The sequence below is a fragment of the Phoxinus phoxinus genome, assembly GCF_949152265.1.
Source record: "Phoxinus phoxinus genome assembly, chromosome: 3".
In the NCBI taxonomy this organism is placed as follows: domain Eukaryota; kingdom Metazoa; phylum Chordata; class Actinopteri; order Cypriniformes; family Leuciscidae; genus Phoxinus; species Phoxinus phoxinus.
This window is the reverse complement of record NC_136878.1, coordinates 41,943,496-41,961,320: the sequence shown is the minus strand read 5'-3', so window position 1 is coordinate 41,961,320 and position 17,825 is coordinate 41,943,496. Positions and strand designations below refer to the sequence as shown.

The 17,825-nt window shown below is 37.4% G+C and overlaps 1 protein-coding gene across 1 annotated transcript in view; it reads right to left on the bottom strand.

Moving 5' to 3' along the window:
• Positions 1 to 28: 28 nt before the first annotated feature.
• lhfpl7 (LHFPL tetraspan subfamily member 7) overlaps positions 29 to 17,825 on the bottom strand; it is a 142,805-nt gene continuing 125,008 nt past the window's right edge. Inside the window, exon 3 of the mRNA XM_079608133.1 lies at positions 29 to 2,290. Coding sequence (XP_079464259.1) covers positions 2,064 to 2,290 — 227 coding nt within the window. The 3' untranslated portion in view covers positions 29 to 2,063. The remainder of the gene's footprint in view (positions 2,291 to 17,825) is intronic.

Genomic DNA, 17,825 nt, shown 5'->3' with positions numbered 1-17,825 from the left:
TCTTCATTCAAAAGACTTCGATTTGCTAAGTTCATGAAATGATTTATTACAAAGAAGAAACACATAACAGCAATTCGTTAAGGATTTCAAAGGTTAAACAAACACATTGATGAGGTAACATCTCAAAATATATCTTTCAAAAGGGAACCAACCATCAGGATGTCATGTTACTGAATTATTTACAACCAAAACATCACAGTGGGAAACCCACAGCACTAATCTACGAGTTCTAAGAGCTACCAGTGATCAGACTTCACATACATACATGACCATAAGCAGAACTCAAGAATGCAAGTTGCCGACACCATCAATCGGAGGACGGCAGTGTACACCTGCGAAAACACATTAAAAGGGCCTGCTATGTTTGACATCTGCTGCCAGTTTAAAGTTGTGCTCTGTCCTCTGAGCTACAGCTTACTGTTAACAGTTAAAGGTACACACATATAATTGGGGGGGGGGGGGGGGGGGGGGGGGGTTCTTGGCTGTATGCTCATATCATAATAGAAGTCAGAGTTAAATCTACTAAGAGGGCAGTTGAGTGCCAATGTTATCAGCCAGTCTGAACACATAACACACAAATGAATCAACACAACAGCAAAAGTGAGCCAAGTGCAATATGGAATGATCCAAGAAGAAGCTTTAGCTTCACTGTATTGCTGTGCCAAGAGTAAATGCATTAGCACATTAGATTAATTTGATCGTTTACATTTCTTAAAGTGATACATACATCTGTCATGACAAATCAGGACTGAAATGTTTTTTCCTGTCTTGTTTAATGACTTGCTAATTTAGCTTTCATCATTTTGTTCTTTGTTTGAAACCCTTTCAAAACATCATCATCTTGGCAAGAAGCTCCATCATTAAATACTTTTTCACTAAAACGAATCATCGTTGAAAGATGGAGACATACAGAAATAATCACACAATGTTAATCCAACAAGAAAGCATTTACAAAATGTTTTAGAAGTACATTACCTGATGAAAGGTACTTAAGTCTTAGCATTAGCAATGGTCAAAAGGCACAAGTTGGTTAGAAGTTGGTGTTTTCCAGAACATAGTGTCTCAGTGTTAACTAAGCCCAACTTTAAGTTAAGAACAGCCTTGCTCCTGATTTGTGTAATCCTGAATAATTCAGTACTAGTATGAGTTACAGCGAAAGGAGGCTTCACAACATTTGCTGTTCACCCAGTTTGGAAAAATGCAAGGTTTTACTTGTGGGATCATTCAACTTTCACATACAGTTGTTGAGAAAAGTCCATGCTTTTGATCCATCCATGGCAGTTTGAAGCAAACGGCCTTGTCCGTACTATATATACAGTTCCTCGATGGCTCTCACAGGGTTATGAGAAACAAAGTGAAGAAAAACAGTGTGAATTTAAGACTCGTACGGAGAATAAAAAAGGTTTGAGTTCACTTAAGCCACAGTGTTGGTCCTTGAATAGGTACTATCAGGTGTTAGAAACTGTATAATGCAAACTTTCCAACTGTCAGATTGACTGAGTTTGAGTTCAGTTTCTCTCCTCTGAATCTGTTGATCCGTTAGCATAAGCCCGTTTAAAAAGAGGCTGTCATTTTTTTCCCTTCATTGCATGCTGACAAGTCTCAGTAAAACGTTATTGGAAAATGTTACTCAATTTTCATTTAATTCGCTATTTTTGGTTTTGATCCTTGCAAACAAAATCTCGAAATTTGCACCATGGTCCATTATCCGTTATTTTCAGTAGTTAGTCCATAGAGCTCTTCAAAAACACCAAGCTTAAAAACAAATTAGAAAGGAGGTAAAGAAAGACCAAAATCTATATAATCCTTTTTAAATGAGTTTTTCACTTGGGAGGTTGATTGTGTAGAGGGGAAAGGACCTTATCGAATATGGGAAGACGCCAGCACAAAAAAAAACAAGATGAATAGAGGGGATGAGGGCTCTTGAGTTCTGCTCATCTTGATGGCATCATTATTACCAACCATGGCAAGTGATGCGGAGACTCTGCTGTGTGTCCATCCTCAGACTGTTGAGTAAATGACAGCAGTGATGGCTGAGCAGGTTGAATGCTGTAGGCGGTGGTCTACAACAGGGTGGGCAAGGGGGTGGGCGACAGATGCTCCTTGGGGGCGTACTTGGCGAAAAAGGGCAGGAAGAGTGTGAGCATGACACCTACGATAGCCAGCATGTAGCCCCATCCTATCTGACACTCCCCGGCGTAGTAGATGTCCGAGTCTCCGCAGAAAGACTTGACCAGGCTGGAGTTCAGACCGAAGGGGTAAACCAGTAAACCAGACGCCATAATGACCACTGGAACAGAGACAGAGAGGAAGCAAATCAATTATTGGTGTATTATGTACACAGTGGGAAAGCAGTGCAATGGAAGTTAGGTGTAAATAATACCACAGGACAATTATAAAACATGGTGTTCAATTTTAATGCAATGCACAAAAAAAACTGAGTTTTAGGACAATATTACAAATAAGAAAAACAAAGCAAAACCAGATACAATCTACTTAATACAAACAAATAAAAAATAAGTAAATAAATGTGTGGTTTAACAAAACAGTGAAAGTGCACAGTCTGCATGAAAAATGAAATTTAACTGAAAATGAATGCTGAAAATGTCTAGGTTCAGTCTAGGTCAGACAATAAAATGTTCCATGGCATTGCTTAAAAGGGTCCTAAGCTTTATTAAACTGGTTAGACAAACAATAAAAAAGTGATATTTTGGACCCCACATAAAATTCTAAAAAAACAAAGTGATTTGTTATTGTCATAGACTTTTATCAAAAGTTTATTTTAAACAATTAATAAATTAAATAAATAATAAATTAAAACATGAAACATAAGAATTAATTAAAATAATGAATAAAAATCTAAATAATTCATGAGGCACTTACTGAAATGAGAAGTAGCCCTACCTTTTATTAAACATGAGATATTTTATGACATTACACGTACATAAGGGCTATGTGGAGTTTTCAGCGGCATCTAGCGGTGATGTTTCAGATTGCACCCAATACGTTTACAAGCTCGTGCTCGTGCTTTTTTTATTATTATTATGTGGAGTTTGTGTTGGAGTCTGTGTTGTGCTGGTCGTTTCTTAGTATTAGCAGACTCCATGTCATAAAGTTGCAGTGTCGTCGCTGTTGAGTGCAAAGTCAGTAGACGAGGCGAGAGGCTCGGGAGCGCGCATGCAGGTCTCAGTCACGTCACTGGATTTCGCGGGAAATCTGACCCGGCCGGAGAGACTACATATAAAAATAGGAATACTTGCTTACAGAGGTAATAGTAAAACCCGCCAAGTGGATCATTTTATTGTGAGATTACAACCCATTCCCACACAGGCAATAAAAATGTATTCATTTTAGTAGAAAAACTCCACATAGCACCTCCACATTTATTGTTTATAAATTCTGTTGGCAATTTTTTTTTTTTTTTACTACTGTAAAAAAAAAAATTCAATCCAACCAAATTTATAATTTTTGCCATCAATACCTCCATCAATATTCCTATGGTCACAGCTGCACCATGTCAATACCATCTTTCTGTTAAGATTTTTTTTTAAACCAGAGTGGATTGAATTTAAGCATTTTAGTGAGGTTATTGGGACAGCTAGCAACTGAGGAAAAACTACCTAGCTGCAGTGTACAATACATGTTTTTGCTTTTTTCAACCTTCCTAAAAAAGTTAATATTGTCCAAATTTAAGTAAGAGTGTGATGTTTTAACTAGTAATGAAATTAACAAAACAATAATCCTGGATCACTGGTGATCACTGCATAGCTTAAAATACTTCTGACTGGTCAGAAAACTTAAATTCTAAATATTGTAGTATCAACAACCTCAGGGTGGCAGTAGAGCTGCGTCTCTGTCCAATGAACGGAGCATTAATGAAAGAAAGGCCCGCAATACTGTTTGCAATTTTGCCATGGAAATATCAAAACCATAAGCCCATATATGTCTGAAATCAAAATTCATTGGATGATGACTGACAGTGAGTGTGAGTGGTGTATGGTGACTGAGGAAAGCCAGAAGGAGAGTTTCTAGGTGATTCATTTTCTCAGACATTTCCAGTGTTAAAATCATTTGCTGTCAAATATCCATTGAATCAGGCGATCCATTACTATGAGTACACGCGTCTTTAATTTGTTTGAATTATAGTCATAATAACCATTATAAAATGTTTAAAGCTGGATGACAATATAAATACATAAATACTATTTATCAATAATATTTACTGTGTGTTAAATACTATTTAATTACATAAACATATTGAGAATTTAATACTTTTATTTAGCATTGATGCATTTATTTGATCAAAAGTGACAGTAAAAACTTTTACATTGTTATAATCCTGAAAATGTATTTTTGCATCACGGTTTCCACAAAAATATTTAACAGCACAACTGTTTTCAACATGGATAATAATGTAAAAAAAAGTTTTCTTGAGTATCAAATCATCATATTAGAATGATTTTTGAAGGATCATGTGACACTGAAGACTGGCGTATGATGAAAATGCAGCTTTGATCACAGGAATAAATTACATTTTCAAATATATTCAAATATAAAATAGTTATTTTAAATAAAATTGTAAAAAATATTTCACAATATTACTGCTTGACTGTATTTTGATCAAATAAATCCTTCCTTGGTGAGCTCAAGATACTTTTTTTTCTTAAAATATAAAAAAATCTTACCAAACTTTTGAATGGCCGTGCATTTTAAGACATGACAAATTATGAATACTGTAAAATATTTTCCCTGACAGAATGTTATTCAATTGTTGCTGCAGTGATGTGATGAACAGGTGTTTCTATATTGAGTATTTTAGCATGACCACTCAGCATCTAAGATCAGTTTAATCATCGCAAATATCCCATGAAACCCCGGGTTGTCCCCAACATACTGCATAACCGGTAAATGACTTGATGGCTATTTTCGCCTACGGGTGCAGAACACCTTAATTCATCTGTCTATTATCCCTCTTCAGGCCCTCCACACACTCTCTCATCCCTGCTAGCACACTAAGAACAGTGCTTTCCTTCAGTTGAACGGCCTCAGATCCAGCTGTGCTTGTGTTTATCAGCGGGAGCCTGACATCTCAAAGCTGCTAATGACATCATAATGTCCTTCTCGAGCTTTGACTGTATCCACACAAACACGGCCTCTCCGGCAGAGGAAAATCACTGCTATCAGTGGATGTTTACACTCACATGACAGGGCATTCAGTGAGTCTCAACAAGCTATTCAATAGAAATTCATTTTAAAGGCAATCTTCAATGAAAGACACACATATAGATAGTGCAACTGTATAGAGTTTAATTAAAGCGGGTCAAATCAACAAGAGCTTCACTGCAGAGGCTTGCAAATCTCAGGGCCAATTGCAGTCTGGATCAGATAAAAGCTTGAGCCTGCGCACACACACACGTGTGTGTGTGTGTGTGTGTGGCCTGGTAAACCCTACATTATAGGGACAAAATGTCAACGCAAAGATGGCAAAATCTGAAATCCTTGTCCTTGTGGGCACATATTTCAAGTGATGTTTTTTGAAAATGTAAAATGTAGGAGAATGGGACAGCTGTGTGACTACAAAAATACACCTTATCAGACACTGAACTGCTTTTAAGTCCACATCGTCTAGATTCTCAGATTGCACAGTGTTACAAAGTGTACTTGATGGTGTTTCGGTCATTTGTTTTGACATGTGGCTTTGATTCACAAATGACGTATAAGGTTGCCACTTACGGTAATAGTGGCCAAATTTAGATTCAGGGTCAACGAGTACATAAAGCTAAAAAGAACACACTTCAATACCAAAGACATGCTTCAATGGAATAATACAGGTTAAATACTACTGTAGTAAAGCTCTATTGACAGCATACTGTCGACTGCGATAGGAAATAATTAACTCATAAATAAAATAATACAGTATATCAGTTTGTATAATGATACAAAACAATATATTGGCAGAAAAGCACTTGCAATGGAAGTCTATGGGGAAAGTGTGACAGTTGCACTGCAGACTTCCATTTTAACTGCATTTCTAGACACATTGCTTTTTGCAAACTGACTTTGTGGTAATAACAATGAAATAAAAAAAGTTGTGTATTGTATCATCTGAAACATGCTTCGACTTGTATTCTGGAACGACTTATATAATGCTAATAACGTAAAGCCCGCAAAATAGAGTATTAATAAACGCACATAAATACACGTGAAAAACAAATCAGTCCTAGCACAGGTGCCACTATGTTGCACAAACTAGGCTCATCACATTTAAAGGATTAGTTCACTTTAAAAAAAAAACTTTTGCTGATAATTTACTCACCCCGATGTCATCCAAGATGTCCATGTCTTTCTTTCTTCAGTCGAAAAGAAATTAAGGTTTTTGATGAAAACATTTCTCCATATAATGTACTTCACTGGCGACCAAACGGTTCAAGGTCCAAATGACAGTGTCAGTGCAGCTTCAAAGGGCTTTAAACGATACCAGACGATGAATAAGGGTCTTATCTAGCGAAACGTTTGGTCATTTCAAAAATAAATAAAAAAGTTTAAGTTTTATAAGCACAAATGCTCGCCTTGCTCTGTTCTGTGATGCGCGTTCGTGACGTCACGTAATACGCAATTACGTTGAAAAGGTCACGCTTCACCGAGTCAGTGTTTACAAATGTGTGGAAGGAGGACCATATACACATATTCAAATGTCTTTGTGTCAGTTTATCGTTTAAAATGCCCATTGCGTGTGCGTATCCTGGTGTTGAAATATTAAAAAGCCTAAAAGAAAATTTTCGTCAGGATAGAAATGTTTCATAGAAGCGTGACCTTTTCAACGTAATTGCGTATTACGTGAAATCACCAACGCACATGTTTTTTATCAAAAACCTTAATTTCTTTTCGACTGAAGAAAGAAAGACATGGACATCTTGGATGACATCGGGGTGAGTAAATTATCAGCAAAAGTTTTTTTTTAAAGTGAACTAATCCTTTTTATGAAATTAAGAACACTAAAGGAGATAATCGTCTCCATGCATACTTTCATTTCATCAATTCATTTAGGCTTAGTTTATATAAACAACATTTATTATAAATGCCAACACCACTATAAATTATGTTATGCATTGCTATTTTACATTATCTATGAATAAAATAATAAAATGTGACTTATACGCCGATCGATGCGAGTTTTCCTTGTTTGTTTTTTTTGCCCCAGTGTGATTTAAACTCAGGTGCAGTGTTGGGTAAGTTACTCTAAAAGTACGGTAATTAATTACTAGCTACTAATTACATCCTCAATAGTGTAATTAGATTACTGTACTAATTACTCTCTCTAAAAAGTATTGCATTACTTACTACTAATTTCATTCTAAATCCCTTATCAACCAGTTGAGCAATACAAGGATCGACGTGAAACTGCTCTTTTAATTCTCTCAAATAAATAATATAAAATTGCACAAACTATTCTTGAACTGACCAAAATATGGGATAAATTGACATTAAAAACATACATTTAAACATTAGACGTTAAATTTTGATGTTAAATCCACTATTGTTTTGTATAGAATTGTGCTAAACAGCATTTACCGGTAATGAAATTACGTCAAAAGTAAATAATTAAATTACAAAAAAAATTGTCCCTTCAATTACAGTAATTAATTACTTCACTAATGAATAATGAGTTAGTTCATAGCAGATTTTATTCATCAGTCAATTGACCCTTCGCAGGGAGCTTGATTGACTTTTGACCAAAGCAGTCAGGAGAGTTAGATTAACATTGGAGGATTTGAACTTGAGAAGCGAAGTGTACTGACGTCTTTCTGCGGTTAAAACAACATTCCTTCTTATGTTCATTCATGTTTATTTGATGCTAATGAACTAGAAGGAAGAGATGATCGGTTCACGAGCAGCTTTAACTGATGCTCTACAGCGATCTGTCAGACACATTAAAGAGCCACAAAATTATTGTATTTATTGTTTAAGTTTCTTTAAAAAAATTACCAAATTTGAAAGGTGCGACTTTGTTTAATATGTTTAATATCAATAGTAACCAAAAGGTAACCTGGTCTGTCCTGTCTGTCAGTGTGTTGTCAGTGTCCTCTCTGCTCCGCAATGTATTTTTCACTGCGTGAGAACATGGTGTGTGTGAGAGCGGCGTAGGTTGTTGGACATAGCGACAGTAACTAAGGGGGGGGGGGGGGGGCGGGTCTTTGTGAACGGTCAATTACTGACCTATTTTTGTCAATTGTAATCTTTTTTTTAATCAGCCAATAACTGGAATTTCAGTTGGAAGTTTTCTGATGTCATGTGTTCAGGAACACAGAGATCTGAACAGCGACACCAATGGTGACACCTATGATTGGCTGATCATGTTGTCAACCAGATAATTCACACTTCTCATGTTGTAACAGCATAAATCGCCTGAATGTGCCAAGCTGATAAAAAAAGGTGTTAGGACGGCGTAATAATTTTACACTAATAATTTTCTCCTCCACCAAAGCTCTGAAATCTCATTTGTCCCAACATTCAGATTCAAAAAAATGTCCCAGTGACAACAAACGGCATTGGATTTACATGAAAAAATGTGAAATCAGCACACTCTCATTTTTGGGTGAACTTGCCATTCAATCTTTGATCAGTGATTGATTTTTGCAAGTGTGAGTGTTGTAGACACATCTATATTCCTCTGACCTAAAGGTCATCACAAGTCATGATATATCATGCAACAATATTCTATTTTCTAATTTAAACTATGCCTAGTGTCTGATATAAGCGCTGTGTTTGGTATGGAGAGGTTAGAGGTTATATCATGGCATATGTTATCTGTCCCATTCCCATTCTCCATCTTAAAGCAATACCGAGCCGCAGAACCTCATTTCTTGCTTGGCAGGGTTGACTAACCACACACACATGCGACCTGTGGCCGCTGCTGTAATCCACTGGCAATATGTGCTTTGGTGACAAATGATTTGATGATGAGATTCAGTGAATAGTGTAATAACATTCTAACCTGCCCTTCTCACAGCACACGTCTCACAGGGTTTCTGAACCAGAGCAGAGACTTTCCACTGTTTCCACTGTTTCCACTGCTGCTATTCATTATGACATGTTCATTGGACGTGATGAGGTCAGTGTCGCCATCACTTTGAATGATAGTGCTGTACGGATCTGCTTTAGGGATGATGGCAGACACGTCACAACCGAGTGTGGACCTACAGTATTGTGGGACTGCAACTGAAATGATCAATGTTAATTGTGAATTAAATTAAATAAACATACAAAGATATCAAATTAATTATATCTATTTGAATTTGGCATTACTTAAAATTGCATTTTTTTTTTCTGCTGGTTTTAGAGCAAAATCATCAGAATTCTCAGTTGCGGGATGACGCTACATGTTAAAGGGGGAATAAACCTAAGCATGAATAGGAAAATAGCTGAGAAGACAGAGATCAAACCCTCATCCTGACACCAGTTTGACCAGTTTGTCCTGTTACAACATTACAGGTGTGAATTATCTGATTGACCGCATGATCAGCCCATCACAGCGACGTGAAAGCACTTCATTTGTGTCACTGCTGGAAAGCAAAATATTTGTTAAGGCAGGGACTAACTCATAAGCCATTCATTACTGCAATTAATTTTTCCTTATGACCAGAATTAGAAAAAAAATGTTTTTTTTATCAGTGATAGTGGCCTTCATTCATAGATTCCATTAAACATGTAAAATACTCTCTTTATGTTGGTTCTACATTAATATGTGTGATCAAGTATTTTGTTTATCCATAGACAGTCCTAATATTTTAGGTATTACTAGTATTATAAGGCTGTAGTAGACTGTTAGGTTAGGGTTCAGGTTAGTAGAATAAGTTGACATGTAGCTGCAAAGTTACTTTCAGTCAGTAGAATCTCTGTTGGTGGACCAAGTTAGTTGACGTGTCACCAAATATTATTACTGAACATTTTCCTTTCTTTTTTTGTAGTGAAAACATCAAATTCTTGTTACAATAATACTCAGAATTTGTCCTCTACATTTTACCTATCCAAGTTAGCACACACACACACACACACACAGCAGTGGGCAGCCATTTTTGCTGTGGGGGTTAGGTTGCCAGTATTGAGAATTGAACCCGCCACCCTCGGGTTACCAGTCTGACTCTCTAACCATTAAGCCATGAATGCAACACAAGCACACACGCACGCACGCGCACGCACGCACGCACGCACGCACGCACGCACACACACACACACACACACACACACACACACACACACACACACACACACACACACACACACACACACACACACACACACACACACACACACACACACAGAGATGAGCAGAAGCCTGTCTCTGTAAATACAGCTCTAGAATAATGACTGAGACTCTGATGATACTTAATAATCAAGCAACTCTGCGGCCGGCCCAGTGCTCTCTATCTGAGCCTCTGAATCCAAACTGTGAAGCCTTCAGATGAAGAAGAGCAAATTCAGGAAAGTTATGCAGTGTACATCCGAGACTGTAAGTCTGAAGGATATGCAGCACTCTGTTGAGATGCACGTTTGAATCAGACTCGTGACATTTCCTGATCCCATTCCCTCCTCGTTCTTTTTGTGTCTCTTCTTTCACTGTGCATTGCATCACCTTTCATAGAAGGTTTTAAGAGAAAACAACAGTAATATATAATGATTCAAATATTGATTTCCGATAAACCCCTGTGATGAACTTCTGGCAAACATTGCTGCCAGTTCAGTGATTTTCACAGCCGGCCTCAAGATGACTTAAAATGATTGAAGGCAAAACAAGCATTGAAATGAACCATAACGACTCAAAATCATGATATTTCTTGTTTCAACTGTAACAACTGTATTCTAAAGTGAAGGTCATGGTAACCCACTAGTAATGACTCATCTGTTATCAAATCTGTCAGGAGCAATTACTATTAAAACTTACAAAAACCTCACAAGCCCAATGACTTCAGTCATTACTATGGAGTTATCATGCTTTTCACTTATACTGTTACAAATCATTAGTTCTGAAGGATTCGGTAATACTTGAGTGGTTACTAGTGGGTTACCTCAATATTCACTTTAGAATTAATTATATATTATGCATTGTTTGCATTAATTATGAACCTGTATATAGTAGTTCATATTGGTCCTCTGAGGGGTATGAAAACAGTATTTATTGAATGACTACACTCAAAAAAAGTTAAGCCTTATCTTACATATTATTAATATTATGAATTAAGAATTTAAAATGAGTTTAAAAAATAGAGCTTTATAAAACATTTTGAATATGGACCATTTTGGACCATTTCCCTTTATGTGATTCGTATTCATAAATGTAAACATATTTTCATTTATTTTTTAATTTATGAATATTAATCACATAAACTGAAATGGTCCATTCCCTTGTTCCATTAAGATTTGTACAAAATGGCTACCATCTATTTTCGTAACGTTTACTTGAACTGTTAATAAAGCTATACCTGTGGAACCACACGCACACACACAAAATCAATGATTTAAAAGCAGTTTCTCTGAAGTGTGAAGAGCAGCTGATGTGAGTTCAGTACAGTCCTCTGTTGTGATTTGTTTGACTTTGTTTGCAGAAATATGTAATTGTGTTAGTATTCTCTGCACTGCATCTGTCTCGCACAGGTGTGTCGATTAGTAACAGGCCTTTCTAAATGAATCTCCACTGTCATCTTATGAAGTCATGAGCCTCTACAACTTATGACCAGACAAATAAATGGTTAGCAAAATTGTATTCCCCATAATTCTCTTGGTGACTCAGCACTATATCCAACAACGGGCTGATTTAGGGGCCAGTCTCTGAGCTGTTGGCAGGCAGTCTAACTGCTCCCTAATGCATTTATAGTTAATTACAGCAGTGAACGCCACCCAGATTGAGTCGGGCTCTCCTGGACTCCTCTCAGACCCTGCGTCATGACTTCATTACAGCTGCTCTGCATCTCTGCTCATCTCTGCTCCTTAAAACACACAACTTCTGGCTCTGCTCAAAATGAATTAACACAACGAGTGGGATGTTGTGATTTGGTTAGTGTTGGGAGGAGCACAGGACTGGATTGAGTTACTTTTGAAGGATTGGAAGGCTCACAATCACAATGTCTGTCTAGCTTGTCGTAACAGGCTTAATCAGCTTGAGATCACTATCTCGGCATGATTACTGGCACCACTATTCTCCAAACAGCACACACACACACACACACACACACACACACACACACACACACACACACACACATTGGGTTTTCATGTTTTATGGGGATTTTCCAGACATGATTTTTATACTGTACTTATCACCTTACACTAACTCTAAACCTACCCATCACAAAACTTTCTACATCTTCAAAAACATAATTTTGTATCATTTATACAAGCTGTTTTCCTCATGGGGACCAAAAAATGACCCCACAAGGACAAGGATTTTGGATATTGAGATTTTTGGGGGACATTTTGTCTCCTACACTTAAATCTGTTTTGGCCAGATTGAAATCAAATTTGGTGGCAATATTGTCTACAATCTACATCCAAGCGCGCGCACGCACACACACAGAGAGAGAGAGTGGGGGGGGAAGAGGAAGAAAAGACCGTCTAAATACAAGGACAAATGTTGCCGTGCTTATCTGTTCTGCACTATGAACTTGCTTTGAAGCCAACAGGCACCCACACACACCAGAGCCACACACACACATTTACATAAACACACAAAATAGACAAGAAGGAAATGGGTCTAATGTGGCTGTGTGTGTGTCTTTGAGATTATTCGCCCTCATACTGTAGTCATCAGCTGTCTTTTGTTCTCTTCTTCCTGGTGGTGTGTGCAAGCTTTTATCCTTCAACTTTATTAAATATTCCAGGTTATTAGCACAAAACTTATATGGCTGTGCTATAATAAGTCAATATAATACACAACCAGTGAAAAGCAACAATTAATGCCCAGTATTTGCTCTGTAGTTACCACAGTAACAAAAGAGCTAGCTCATGCAAAACTGTCATGAATGCAGAAGATGTAGCCTTATATATAGTGTCTGTTTTCCATGTAAATATATTTAAAGGGGTGGAATAAAACCACGAGAAAAGGTATAAATATATAAAAGTCTAATAAATCTTGATTTGCCGGCCCTGCGCTGGTTTATTTGCTGAGGCTGGTGTGCTTGTCAATGATGAAGCGAGGTGACATACGGCATATGCTGAGCGGCTCCACCAAAGCCCAGAAATATTGTTTAATTACGCCTCCACGACGCTGCAGTAGATCAAAAACTCTTTTTCTGAAGCTGTTCGTGCTTTTGTTTTTGCTTAAACTCTTTGTTGTATCTCTTTTTCTCTCTTTTATTGATGCAAAATGCAAGAGCACAAAAGGACAGTTGCTCAACCTCTACCGCTCTGTTTTTAATTTTCATCTCTTATTTTTGATCAGAAACTTTTTGCAGCAAACAATCAGAATTAATCTCAGAGCACATCAATAATTACTTTTAAATAAGTAGCATTTGCAAACTTGCCCCCATTATCGTTAAATTTGCCAATTATATGAAAGTATGCTTTTTAGTGCCTCATACAGTGGCATCCACAATAATGTGACTATATAAAAAATCTGGGATTTAAAAAGAAAAATCTTTTCAATTTTAAAGTAGTGATGTAACGGAAGTAATTAAAGATCTTTTCTTCGATATGTGATGTACATCCAAGTGAAAAAGATTAATGAAAAGGGGGGAAAATGTAAGGAAGGAACTTGGTTCTATCCATTGGTTGTTGATTGGATGGAGGCAGATAATAATGAAAGCTTAATCAAATTTAAATAATAGATATATTTATAGATAATAATGAAAGCTTAAATTTAAATTTAAGAACTAGCAGGAGTTTAAGATTACAAAATGATCGGAGAATCCTGCATACATCACTGTCCTGCAGAGTTTAGCTTCAGCCCTGATAACAACTCACCTGCCTGTATCTATCTAGTAATCCTGAAAACATTGATTGCCTTGTTCAGGTGTGTTTAATTAGGGTTGGAGCTAAACTCTGCAGGACAGTGGCCCTCCAGGACCGGAGTTGCCTATCCATGCTGTACATTATGCCTCCCGAGGAATGACAGTCAATTTTATAGCGGTTACTTTTCTTAAAGGAGACATCCTCAATGACGTATGCCACAGACAAACTCCTGAGGGTGCAGCCTTCGAAATGATACAGTGCAACTGATTGGCTGAATCCGAAATCGGATAACAATGCCAAATAGGGCATTATTTGAGGGTACAGCCATTTGCAGTGGTGTCCGAAATCATAGTGGACATTATCGAGTGCCCTTATTCTATCCCACATTGCACCGCAATAATGAGTGTACAGCCGATGTACGCTCAACTGCTGTCCGAATTTGCTCACTTGTTTTCATTCACTCCTTCAAGTGAACTATATTAGTGGACTAATGTAGAGAATAGTGAATGAGGGTTTAGGCGGCGATTTCGGATTCAGCCATTGTTTTCAAGGAGATTTCCTGAACACTACCCAAGTCTGCCATTGGTCAGAAAAAAGTCCCAGCCACAGCTTTACCAAAAATCCTGTTGGAAACACTGGTATTGCTATGCCAAAATTGTTGCTGCATACCCCTCTGACACTGGGTAGTTGCGCCCCTGTACGTTAGCATGGGCTCACTAACTTTAATTGTAACTAAATGAGAGCATGACAACCAGAAAATTTATGTTTTCGTTTTCATTGGGATTGAATCCGTAGGGAACCAGGTCACTGCGCCCACATCAGTGATAAATTAACCGGGCTTCAGTCGGCTTATCACACTTTTGAAACGCGCTGGTGAACGCACGGCACGGTGATTCAATACATAAATACCCATGCACATTCTCTCAGGATACCTGGAATCAGTTTTACAAATACCCCAGGCACATCATTTTACCATTTGTGTAGCATGAACACCACAAAACCCATGAGAGCTACGGATCTTCCCATGTTTCTCTCTGGCGCTGGAACCTAAAGTTGTCTGAGTTCCAGTCCCTATGCAACCGATACTCAACTGCCATTGGCTCATCTGCGTTCGAGGGGAGGGGCTTACCGATAGGTCAAATGCAAATTACTTGTAGTTGTTTCTGCAGATTAAGATGTACAATTTTAAAAAGCATCTAAAAATTTCACTAATGTTTCCAGACTTTTTGATTCCAACTGTACTACACAACTTTCATCATCCTATAAGTCATTTCCAAGAGTAAGTCTCAATAATATGAGGAGGAGAGGTGACAGAGGGAAAGCACACATCTCTTGGAAATTGCTATTCATTGGCGGTGGAGCGGGAGCTATTTCCATTTCCCTGTGCGGGCGGCCAGCTGACCCTTCACTCTCTCTCCACCTGTCTCTCTATCAGTCTGAGAAAGAGACCTTCAAATGTCCAATATTACATTACACTACAGACTCGGCTGATATTCAGAGCTCTCTCTGTGTGTATGACTGAATATGATTAAAAAATGCTGAGAAAATAAAATATTGGCGGTTTCTATCTAAACAGACACTGAAGTACAGCAAATCTAATCATGGCACATGCATTATTCTGTATAAGGAGAGAGCTGGTGAGAGACCGTTTGTAATGACTGCATTTGTCAAGTTTCGCCGAGTGGATTCTGATTTTCTGCGCTCACTCCAATCATAATTACATCTGAAGTGTTTACTGTCTGTCAGAGTCATTCGTTATCAGAGTCAGGGTCATCTCTGAGAGACAGCAACAGGGAACAACTACACACAACATATGAAAAGCTATAAAAGCTCAATGTAAGAACTGAGGGAGAGAGAAAGAAGAGAGTGGAAGTGAAATACCCTGATTAAAAAACAAGGACAAATGATAACAGGAATAATAAGGGAATCAAGCAAACACTTGGCATTAGAGGCTATCTACGGGAGAATGTCTCTTTAAAACGCTCAATACAAGTTGAATCTAAAGTGAAAGCAGCTATAGGGCCCTATTTTAACGATCTGAAACGCAAGTATCAAACGCGAAACGCAAGTAACTTTGTGGGCGGATCTCGGGCGCTGTTGCTATTATACCGGCGGGATAAATGACACTTGCGCCCGACGCAAATCTAAAATGGGTTGTTCTAAAGTCGCTACATTACTCATAGGTGTGGTTTGGGCGTAACGTGAAATAAACCAATCAGAGCGTCATCTCACATTCCCTTTAAGAGTAGGCGCGCTTGTTCCATAGCGGATTGATAACGGCGGATTTGCCAGTGCACGCCAGGAGCGGTTCACAGTCGAGGAGACCGGCGTTCTCGTCAGGGCCGTAAAACACAGAGAAGTGGCATTGGGGATGATGGGAGAAACCCACCCAAATTAGCTTCGGTTAAACAGGCGTATTATAATTTGGGTAAATGTGTAAGCTAGATTTATGGCTATTTTTATTCACACCTTCATGGACACAACAATGATTTCCTTCATGTGTTAATATGTTTCCTTGTAATAATGTATGATTTGCAAAAATTAAAACTGCTGCGTCTGTTTAGATTAGAGAATCAAAGTGTATGCGCGTTGTTCACACGCTACATAATGGCCAAGCACGCGCCCTTAAAATACCATATGACTATTGCGCAACGCGCCACTGTCTTTAGACGAGGTTTTTCCTGGTCAGTGGTGGAATTGTTTTTTGAAACTGCAAAATAGCACCAGGGAACGTTTGCGCCGGAACACGCCTCCTCTTTTCGCTGAATATAAGCGAAACTCCTTTTCCTTTTTTATAATTGCTAATATGCTTTTCTCATTTAACACAATAATGACTTTAAATTATCCTTTATTTTTTATTATTAATTTGCAATTAAGTAGATTAAAAAAGTATTGCTTAACAGCCCTATATAGTTTGAGGATTTGGAAAAATTTAATTCATATTGAATTGATTATTTACTTTAAAAATAAATTCAAGAAAAATAATATTAATTGTATATCGGTCTAATAACAACTATTCCTCTTTTGATGGACATTATGGATATGATTCTTTTTTTCTATAAGAGTCATTTAATGGTCCCCATTTGACATTGCTTACATATAATATAACTGAACTGTTGGCAAGCAGACTACCTCACTTACTATATTCTCCAGTACATACTATCTACAGCATATGCTCACAAAATACATGTCACAAAATGATTAAATACACAATCCTAGTACCATATGTGTACACTGTCATTAAAAATGTAAGTGCATTCATGAGGTACTGTATCTTTTCATGCATGTTTCATGTGTGATTTGTGGAGCATGTATAAACTGGCCGCATGCATCAATGTAAGCGGTTAACCAGTCATCTGAATAAGACTGAGGACTCATGCATTGATAATTCAGTTTCAGATCTACTCGGGCACTAGGCATTTGTCACCATGTCATAGGCCATCTATCTTCTTAATTGCTTTCTTTACCAGGTATCCATTCACATCATAACACATACAGCCAATTTACATATTTAAAAAAAGTGCTCATCTTTAAATACTCTGTAGAAGCAAAAGGTCTCAGGGTTGAAAGTTGGCTTTATGCCAAGATCAGTCTGTACATTTTATGAATAATGTCAAGAACATGCCCGGGTCTTATTTAATAAAATAAAATACTAAAATAAAATAAATATTAGTTATTTTAATAAAATAAAAAAAGATTAGTACAATAATACATTTAATGTTAATATCAGTTATCTTAATATGAATTAGAAAATATTTTAGAATTTATTCAATAAGAACTAAAATAAAATAACAATAAAAGACTAAATGTAAATTTCCATAAGATTGCAGTAATGAGAATTTGGGGGCAAACTGCAAAAATAACAAACAAACAAGCAAATA